Source organism: Enhydra lutris, unplaced genomic scaffold (assembly GCF_002288905.1).
Source record: "Enhydra lutris kenyoni isolate GAN:26980312 unplaced genomic scaffold, ASM228890v2 scaffoldscaffold92, whole genome shotgun sequence".
Lineage (NCBI taxonomy): Eukaryota > Metazoa > Chordata > Mammalia > Carnivora > Mustelidae > Enhydra > Enhydra lutris.
This window is the reverse complement of record NW_019154176.1, coordinates 2429624-2439914: the sequence shown is the minus strand read 5'-3', so window position 1 is coordinate 2439914 and position 10291 is coordinate 2429624. Positions and strand designations below refer to the sequence as shown.

The 10291-nt window shown below is 54.5% G+C and overlaps 1 protein-coding gene across 1 annotated transcript in view; it reads left to right on the top strand.

Moving 5' to 3' along the window:
- The window catches only part of LOC111162438 (low density lipoprotein receptor), a 34970-nt gene extending 25029 nt beyond the window's left edge, over nucleotides 1-9941 (top strand). The window contains exons 11-18 of the mRNA XM_022526855.1: nucleotides 1418-1536; nucleotides 1791-1930; nucleotides 3014-3155; nucleotides 3266-3418; nucleotides 4098-4253; nucleotides 6308-6385; nucleotides 7559-7716; nucleotides 8225-9941. Of these exons, the coding sequence (XP_022382563.1) occupies nucleotides 1418-1536; nucleotides 1791-1930; nucleotides 3014-3155; nucleotides 3266-3418; nucleotides 4098-4253; nucleotides 6308-6385; nucleotides 7559-7716; nucleotides 8225-8260 (982 nt within the window). The 3' untranslated portion in view covers nucleotides 8261-9941. The remainder of the gene's footprint in view (nucleotides 1-1417; nucleotides 1537-1790; nucleotides 1931-3013; nucleotides 3156-3265; nucleotides 3419-4097; nucleotides 4254-6307; nucleotides 6386-7558; nucleotides 7717-8224) is intronic.
- The last annotated feature ends 350 nt before the right edge of the window (nucleotides 9942-10291 follow it).

The window sequence follows — 10291 nt, the reverse complement described above, 5'->3', positions numbered from 1 at the left end:
GTGTGTGTGTGTGTGTGTGTGTGTGTGTGTGTGTGTGTGTGTGTGTGTGTGTGTGTGTTTTCTACTGTTGTGTTTCTTCTCCCTCCTGGTAGTAGCATAGGATTGCTCTCTTGAACTCTGTTCTCCACTTGGCTCTGGCATTTGGACTATGGGGCTCATTCCCTGTTGACTAGATAAGCCGTGATTTACTTTGTACCCGGCACATGGAAATTTAGTTTTTTCCCTCCTGCCTCCCATAAAGATGCTGCAAATTGAATATCTTTGAAGACAAGGACTTGCAGTTCATCTGCAGGACTGGTGATCCTAGATCCCTCATTCTAGAAGTTGGACTATATTCTAGAAGCTGGTCCGAGGGTATGTGCATGGGTAGAGCACCAAATTGCTGTTGAAAACCTGCATTACAAAGCCGAGCCTCCGTTAGCACACTCGAGCACCTGTCTCGCTCGCGGTCAACAGCAGGTTTTCCATCTTTGCCCATCACCGTGGGGAGGGCGTCTTTCAGTGTTTTTGTGTGTGGCTGCTTGTGAGCCTCTCTTCAGAGGCCTTAAAAGCTGTCGGAGATCCACTTCTAAGTATAGATGCCAGAGCAGGGAACACAGGGATGGGAGCCGGGGTTTGCGGGCCCCGCGTTCCCAGCAGCCGGGGTACAGCCGAGTGTCCCTCCGTGGCTGCGGAATAAGCCACACGTGGTCCATCCACAAAGCAGAACTGTACTCAGCCTTCAAAAGGAAGGACATGCTGACACCTGCCACATCACGGATGAGCCTTGAGGCCATTGTGTGAAATGCAGGAAGCCTAGCACAGAAGGACAGATGCTCTGTGATCGCACTCGCATGAGGTCCTAGAGGAGTCCTGTTGGTGGAGACAGAGCGGAGTGGTGGGAGCCGGGGTCAGAGGAGGCGAATGTGGACTTGGAGTTTCATGGAGGCAGAATTCCAGGCTGGGCTGATGGAAACGTTCTGGGGATGGCTGGTGGTGATGGTTGCATGACAGGATAGGTGTACTTAGTCACCAACCTGGACACTTAACAATGGTTGAGATGGTAACTTCTATGTATATTTTACCACAAAGAAACCTTTTTAAAATAAACAAGAAAAAAACTCAAAAAACCCTTATAAAATAAAAAATGTGTAAAAGCCTCCAGAAAGCGCTGTCGAGGGTGCCCATGAAGAGCCCCCATCCAGACAGTGGAATCAAAATCTCCCTTTGTTCTCGAAGGTTCTAAAAATCCTGCCAGGTCTCACCAGGTTGCAAGCACGAGAGTAGCAGAAGAAACCAATGCGAGGTCTCTTTGGTGGGGTGGTTGGGGGTGGTTCTCCACAGTTCCTGGCCTGGCTGCTTCGGCTGGGAGCTGCTGTTCGGGCCCGACGGGCCCCTCCCCCACTGACCCTCTGCTTTCTTGCTGCTCTCCCACCAGCTTCATGTACTGGACGGATTGGGGAACCCCCGCCGAGATCAAGAAGGGGGGTCTGAACGGTGTCGACGTGTACTCGCTCGTGACGGAAGACATCCAGTGGCCCAATGGCATCACCCTGGGTATGTCCTTGGGACATGGGTCCCTGGGGTCGGGCACTGTCTGGAGGAGGAGAGGGAGTGGCCACGAGGCCCCAGAGAAAGCATGTGCAGCTTCCTGAGTGTTTTACAAGCTGCTGTTAAACTACGCCTGTGTGAGGTTTGGGCTCACACAGGGAAGTATGTTTTGGGGCTGGTTTTTGGGGTACATCTCTGATGGGTCCAGGCCCCTCTGGCATTGGCATGTGATCTCTTCCTTGTCCACCTGTGGGTTCTAGATCTTTCTGGTGGCCGCCTCTACTGGGTTGACTCCAAACTCCACTCCATCTCCAGCATTGACGTCAACGGCGGGAACCGGAAGACCGTTTTGGAGGACAAGAAAAAGCTGGCACACCCCTTCTCTTTGGCCATCTTCGAGGTGGGGGCTGGGAGCCAGGGGCTGCTGCTTTGGGACCTGAGGGAATTCACATCCAAGTGCTGGGTACTGAGCGCAGCTCACGCGCAAGGCCTAAGTGCTTGTGCTAACGGGTCAGCCCACACTGTTTGGCTCATTCAAGCCAGGACCAATTTAGAAGATGGAAGTTATTTCCATTTTCTTCTCCTTAAAAGAGGTGTTTTTGTCTGTTCATTTTTGTTGTTGTTTTTTTAAGTAAACTTTACCCCCAACATGGGGCTCAGACTTACGACTCTGACATCTAGAGTGTCAGATTCCCCCAACTGACCCAGCCGGGCACCCTCCTCACCCAAAGAGTCTTAAAGCAACAGTTCTTGCTTGGAGGCCATCTTGGGGCCCAGGGGACATTTGGTACTTTCTAGAAACTTTCTGGTTGTTGCACTTGGAGGGGCAGTTACTGCTGGGACCTAGAGAGAGAAAAAGGGGCCATCCACAGTGGGAAAACTGCTCTAAGGAAACGTTGTTATATTCGTGCACCCGTGTTCAAACAGCGTGAGTCGCAGTCTCCAAGAGATGGAAGCAAGCTGGGTGTCCATCAGAGAGGAAGGGCTAAAAACATGAGTATCTGTACAGTGGAATGTGATTCAGGAAACAGGGAGCAACTTCTAACATGCACTGCAACGTGGAGGGACCTGGAGGGAACTAAGCCAGACACAAGAGGACAGAAACTCTGTTGCCACTTCTGTGAGGTCCCTACAGGAGCCCCATCCACAGAGACAGGAAGTAGATGGTGGGAGTCACAGCTGGGCTGGGGTGGGAAGTCAGTGTTTCCTAAGGACAGAGTCTCAGTTTGGGGAAATGGAAGGTTCTAGACATGGATGGTGGTGATGGTTGCACACCAACGTGAATGTACCTAATGCTACAGAACACATTTAAAAAGGATTAAACTGGCTGATTTTAGGTTCTGTATATTTTACAAAATTAAAAATTTTTTAATAATGAGAAAAAATGAGGCTCGTACCACCCAGTACCGCTTCCTCCCAGAAATTCAGGTATCCTGTAGCCCTTGATTAATGGGATTTGTTGTCCTCTTTAATTTCCATATAGGATAAAATATTTTGGACGGACATCATCAACGAAGCCATTTTCAGTGCCAACCGCCTCACAGGCTCAGACATTAATTTGGTGGCAGAAAACCTGTTGTCCCCGGAGGACATTGTCCTTTTTCACAACCTCACACAGCCAGAAGGTAAAGATGGGGTGACAGCCTCCTCCCTCCACCTCCCTGCCGGTGTTCTAGAATTTTCTAGAATTTTCTGTTCTTGTTCTTCCCCTAACTCCCTGGGTCTTCTCCATCAGGGGTGAACTGGTGTGAGAGGACAACCCTTCGCAACGGTGGCTGCCAATACCTGTGTCTCCCAGCCCCACAGATCAACCCCCACTCGCCCAAGTTCACCTGTGCCTGCCCTGATGGCATGCTGCTGGCCAAGGACATGAGGAGCTGCCTCACAGGTGGGGGCACCAGCCTGCCTGGGCATGTGGCCTGCCACCCTTGTGGCTTAGTCCTGCAATTTGCCCTTCCTGTTCTTCTCTTTGCTCATCTGTCAAATGGGAGACGGAGGCACCAGGAGGCCATTGTAGGGGGTGACCATAGTTTGCCTTTGTCATGCAGGACAATGAGCTCCGTGCCAGGCATTTAGACAGACGCTGTTCACCTTCGATGTCTGGTTCACTTTCTCCTGGCCCTCTTGGGAGGTGACTGATTTTAGACATGGGCATCAAGTGCGGAGATGACCCCCTTTTCAGTTTTTCTCATCCTTAGCGAAAGTCTCAGTTTGGGGCCAATGTATCTGTCATTGGGAATCTCCCTTTGGAACTACAACAGGTAATAACATAGACGTTCGTGTTTTTCAGTTGTTTTCAGTCATTTTTTAAAAGATTTTATTTATTAGCAGGGGGAGGGGCAAAAGGAGAGGGAGGAGCAGACTCCCCACTGAGCAGAGAGCCTGCTGCAGGATTTGATCCCAGGACACAAAGATCATGACCTGAGCCCAAGGCAGACACTTAACCTATTGAGCCACTCCGGTGCCCCTGTTCTCAGTTAAAGAAATAACACAAATGTGGCGGGTGGCATATGCTACTTACCATTGTCACGAGCAGCGGGACACTCAAGAAATGTTTCTTCTTTCAGGGCCTGAGCCTGGAGCGACCACCCAGGGCACCTCCACGGTCACGGTCAGGCCGACGGTCCGCTCCACAACCGTGGAGCCAAAGCACACAACCAGCCCGCAGTCCGTGGCCAGCCCTGAGTTCACCACGGCTGAGATGGTGACAATGTCCCACCACGGTAAAAGCAGGGGCTATCCTGGGCCCTGGTTTATAGCTCGAGCATCTCGACAGGCCCCATCAGAGGCCAAGAGAATCTTGGGGAAGGGATGGAGCGGGTGTAGTCCTGGCGCCGGTACTCTTTCTGACATGGCCTGTGCATCTCAGAAGCCTCCATTTCCCTACCTATAAAATGGGACTAATAACCATGCCCGGCCACCTCGGGGTGGTAGTGGGGATTACGTGGCCCCAGGCATGGGAAGGGCTGGAGTGCGGGGCGGCTTATTCCAGAGTCCTCCCCAAGCAGAGGCCTGGGAGCCTGAAATGTTATCAAGGCCCATTCGATGACCTGCTTTTAGGTGTCTGCCCAGCAGGACCAGGGCCGGGGTGAGGCGGGTGAGACGCTGCTCAGGGCAGCATCAAAGGGGACACCAAAAACCCAGCACTTAAATCGTATTGCACTGCATTATTTTTTCAAAAATCAAACCACCAAACTATGGACCGTGGGCCTAACACCTGGTCTTGTAAAGAGAGTTTAATCAGAGCCAGGGTCCCAGTGAGGCAGGGTCCAGCAAGTGTAGAGTTGGAGCCTGTCTTCCTAAAAATCTGACGCTTTATTCTGCGGTATTGGCCTTCATTTTTATTTCTTAAAAAATAGCACATTAAAATATTACTCAGTTACTAAGTTTTTTTGACAAGGGGGTGGGGCGGGGCAGGCTTTAAGTTTTGTGCTTGTGGCTAATGCCTGACTCTCAGTGCTCAAGGAAGACCCGCCATTCATCGCTTTGCCCACCAGAGGGCGCCTGCCCTGGAATTTGAGTGGCCAGAAAAACGGAGCTCATAGATTTTTCTAGCCCCCACCCCGCCGCCGCCAAAAAAGGGCATATCAGCGGCTTTCAGGCATTTTTTTCCCCGCCCCCTCAGAGTAGGTGAGACCTATGTCCAACCATAAACAAGGCAAAGCAGGAACTTCTGTGGTTGAGGGAGGCCAGGAAACCGGTTTGCTGGGTTTGGGGGTGGCCATTGCTTGAAAAAGCCATTTTCCAGATGGGCCCACCCAGGGCTTCTCGCTTTGGGCAAAGGAGCCCTTGTAAGGGAAAAACTTCTCAAGGACCTTGCTGCTGCCCCCTTAAATTATTTTTAAGTTTCCTTAAATATGTGCAAATGTAGGAAAAGTCAGTGTAATCTCTCTACACACACACACACACACACACACACACACCAACGGGCAGAATTCAAACCCAGGTGGGCTGGAGTATAACCAATGACGTCAGTCACTGCTCACCTGTGTGCATGTGGTCCAGGTGCGGCTCATAAACTTTGGTTTGCGTGGGGCCCTCCTAGGGCTCAGGTGCACATGTGTGCTTCTGTGACGGGGTCCCCCCAGTTTTCTGACCTGGGGACAGCTGCCACAGGACTGTGGCACCTGGGTGCAGTCCATGTCCTGGAGTCGCTGAACGTTACGGAGTCAAGAGGCTCCTGTCCCACCCAGACCTGTCTCGTTTCCATCAAATGCACCAGCAGGGCGAACGGGCCCACCCGTGACCTCACCAGCGGCTGGGGATGCACCTGCAGGCTTTTGTCTCAAAGACCAGGGGCTTCCTCCCTGGCGCCTCAGAACGCTGGGCTAAGGAACACTCTTAAATCTGCTCCGAGTCCCATAACACAGCCTGCTAATGCGTAAGGCCCAGCGTGGTACCTCTCAAACCTGGGAGAGGCTCCAAGTTCCTTCGAACTTTTTTTAAGATTTATTTGAGAGAGAGAGAGAGAGAGTGAGCGAGCGAGCACAAGCAGGGCAAAGGCAGAGGGAGAGAATCCCAGCCAGACTCTCTGCACAGCCTAACCTGGGGCTTGACCTCATGACCCCGAGATCAGGACCTGAGCCAAAATCAAGCGTCCGACGCTTAACCAACGACACCACCCAGGTGCCCCTCCCTTGAACCTTTAAGGACACCAGGAAGCATCAGGCGTTTCCCTGTGTGTGTTTCCCTGTGTGTGTCGGTTGTCAGACACCTGCTGTGTTTCCCGGGCCCTCACAGTGGAGCTTAGCCCTGCTTTGTCCTTTGTCCCATGCAGCCCTGGGCGACACAGCCAGCAGAGGAGACGAGGAGAGGCCCAGGAGTGTGGGGGCGCTGTACGTCATCCTCCCCGTCGGTAAGCCCACCGGCCAGGCCCACCCACATCCCACCCCCGGCCTGGCCCCCTACGCTATGACCGCCTGGGCCAGACCACCTTTTCTCCCAGGCTAGGGGGTGCCCCTTTTCCAGCGTCATTCACTCAGAAAATACAGTTGAGTGCCTACTGTGTGCCAGCCCGCTTCTGGGTCCTGAGGCCGCCCCTGGTTGAGGACGAAGCCCCCTACCTGCTCAGAGCTGACGAATCAGCCTGGGCCGGGCCCGGAGGTTGCTACAGGGAAGGCCCCTGCCACCCGAGGGACGCCTCCTGCTGAACGGTTCTCCTGCAGGGGGAGTTCAGGGAGTTGTACCCCCCACCACACCCCTATCAGTCACCCCTCTTTGAGTCACATCCGTTACTCCTTTTCTGAGCAAACCCTCTCGAGGTGTCCCTTCCCCAGCCAGCCCAGTCACGGAGACCTATATGTCATCTGGCTGGGAGGGGACTGACGTGGCAGTGGGACCCTCACCCCGGGCTGGCTGATGAGGGTGGCACCCACCACCTGTCCTCCCAACGGAGCCGGAGTCTCTCCTACCCTCTGGGCCTTGGCGAGAACTTTTTTCTTAATTTATTTATAAGATTTTATTTTATTTATTTGCGAGAGAGCAAGAGAGAAGGAGCAGAGGGAGAAGCAGACTCCCCACGGAGCAGGGAGCCCAACTTGGGGAGCCCCAAGATCATGACCTGAGCCCAAGGCAGACGTTTAACTGACTGAACCACCTAGGCCGGGATTTTTTACCAACCTGGGCTGGCTGAGCCCTTGGCTGTCCCCTGGTCTGGGCACACCACCACGGGGCCCACTAGAAATGAGGCAAAGAGCATCTGGACGGAAGAAAGGAGTTTTGGCTCCCGGGGATCGAATGCAGTCCCATTTCTGGAAGAGGGGAGGCCCCCCGTGCGGTGACTCAGAGGAAACCTGGGAACATGAACCACCGTGGGGCATTTCCAGGCCGAGGCAGTCGCAGTGGGCCTCGAGTTAGAGATTTATTATGCACACAGGGAGGTTTTCTTCCTAGTGGCTTCGAATTTGGACCAAAAAAACCCCTCTATACGTCAGAAGGCCCAGAGTCTGCTGGCAGTGTCCCTGGGTGGGAGTGCAGGGGGCTGGGCGCACTCCAGGGCGCCCCCTGATCAGACCCCCTCCCCCCACAGTCCTGCTCACCCTCCTGTGCTTCGGGACCTTCCTCCTCTGGAAGAACTGGCGGCTGCGGAGCATCAACAGCATCAACTTCGACAACCCCGTGTACCAGAAGACCACAGAGGATGAGGTCCACATCTGCTGCAGCCCGGACGGCTACACCTACCCTTCGGTGAGCGCCCCGCCCCCACCCAGAGGCTGGGGGACCCTCCAGAGCCCTTCTGGGGTGAGGGGTGGACAGCATCAAGAAAAGGGGGGGAAACAAGCCAGTGGGGGCTGGGAGAGCTTAGATGAGGGGGCTGGGGCAGGCTTCCCCGAGGCTGGTGTGGCTGGAGCTGAGAATTGGGGGAAGGGAGTGTCGGGGCGGGGGGAAGCCAAGGGAAGGGACAGGACAGGACGGGATGAGGCGGCTGGAGGAGGATTCTCGCTTATGCTCTCACAAGATGGGAGCCCTGGAGAGTTCTGGGCTTGGCCTGACTTGGGGCTCACAGGCGCCCTCAGGTGGCTGTCAGGGGAAAAAGACTGGAGCCAAGGTCGGGAGCTGGGGACCAGGACAGAGGCCGCTGTGCTGGTCCCAGCCAGCGATGAGGGGACCTGGGGGGCCGGGAGGCGTAGGTGGCCTCTGGCCATGTTTACTGAACGTTGGCCTGATCGCTTCCGGCGTTTCTCTTTCGTGACAGAGACAGATGGTCAGCCTGGAGGACGAGGCGGCGTGAGCTGCTGCTTCCAGGCCCGTCCTTCCCCGGAACCTGCTGCTGGTCACGGGCAGGAAGAACACTTTCTCCCCAGACCCTTGACCTGCCCCAAACCCTTCCTGAGACCTTGACGCCCTCCCGTTTCATGCAAAGAAAGCAGCGAACCCAAAGCAGCGCCTGCAGCCGCTGGGCCTGTCCTGCCAGAGCTTTGTTCTATATATTTATTCGTCGGGTAGGCAGACGGGCTTCCAACGGCGCCCGTGCAACGGGTTGAGGTTGGAATTTTTTTTCTTTATGACTAGTGGAGAAGAGAAGGTCGAATGAGCTGGGGTGGGGGGCGTCTCTGCCCTCTCCAGGGACTGCCAGAGGGACAGAGAAGGCAAGGGGCTGGGAACTGGAGAGCAGACCCTACCCTACCTGCGAGGTCCTGGGTGGCTGCTCTACCCCTCCCCGTCCCCGCCCCAGCCCGAGCCCCCAAACTCAGGAGTAACCGTGCTCACCTCTGCCTTGCTGGGCAGCCGGCGCTCACTGTTGCTTTCCTGCACCTCAGGTCTGGATCAAACTCGGGTTTTCCAAGCGAGGTCTGTGCCCTCCCTTGACTCTAGCATTGGTCTTGACCTGGCCAAATCCAGCATCCTGGGGGTGGGGCCAAGTGAGTCGGGTTCATTCACTGAAACCTCCACCGTCCCCAGGTTACCGGTTGCCCTTAATATGGATTAAGTGCCTGAGACGCCCAGTTAGCTGATGCGTGCAGACAGCGGCCTCCAGTCTCTAAGAGCGTCCTGTGGTCCAGGCGTGGTGGCCTGGACCACAGCCCCCGCGCCTGCGCCAGACCCTTCCAGATCCCTCGAGCACTTTTTTTTTAGTTCAGGGCTGCATCTTATGTAACATTGACATCGTTACTGTTTTGCACTGGTTTCTGTTCCGGTTGGGATGGGCTCCGGGCCCGCATGGACAAACGTGCGTGATCTCGGGGCTTCTCCCCGCCGAGCGCCTCAAAGCTGCCATCTTCACTGTCCCGCTAGTGTTTCTGCTTCTGTGCAGACGCCCCGAGCCATTCATTTCCCCCAACAAGATGCTTGTCGATGGGTGCCTGTCCAACACGTGCATGGCGTTTTAGCCCCGTAAGACACCCCCCTGGGCTTGGTCGGCTCACGGGACTTCTTAAACAAAATGTCTTTCCCATGCTCTCATCTGTGTCGCCTTTCCGACCAAAGACAGAAGACGCGGCCTCCTGTGGCTTCCCGCCTGGCCTCGTCCGGGGCCTGCCTGTCGCTCGCCGCATGACCGCCTGACACTGTGCTCTACCCTCTAGGAAACTGTGAAGCCTTTTCTCCTGCCGAAGCATGTACATAATCCCTCGTACAGATCACGGGGGCTTTTTTGTTATGTTTGCACTTTGTATATTTGTTAAACGTGTATCACTTCTATATATGAAACAAAGATCTATTTATTTTTGCAAACCCTAGTTGCTGCAACGCTGACCCTCCGGGGGCTCCCCTCGGGGGGAAGTCGTCTCTGAGACGCCTCTTTTTGTACAAAGATTAGCGCAAAGCTCTTCAGGAGAATCGCGTCTGTGTTGTATATATGGTGGGTTGCTTTTGGGGGGTGGGTATCGCTTTTTAAACCACTGTACAGAATGTTTTTATAGCCCGAATGTCTTACTGTGATCGATTAAATTTCTTAAATGAACCGCTGGCAAAACCTGGACTGTTTTCTTCCTCTGGTGTTTGGGCTCCTCCTGTGCATGGCGGGACTCCCCCCCTCCCCCAGAAGATGGATCTGGAAAAGAGAACATTTTCTCAGAGCTCAGGATGGGCTACAGGCTATGGGGTGCTTCCCTGACTTGGGGTTTTGCTAAGTTTCCAGCATACTCCTTCACAGAACCGGCATCTATGGGACACCTGTGCTGTGGGCCAGATCCTGGTCTAGGCATGTGGGATACCGCAGTGAATAAAACCATAGAGGGGCGCCTGGGTGGCTCGGTGGGTTAAGCCTCTGCCTTCGGCTCAGGTCGTGGTCTCAGGGTCCTGGGATCAAGCCCTGCATTGG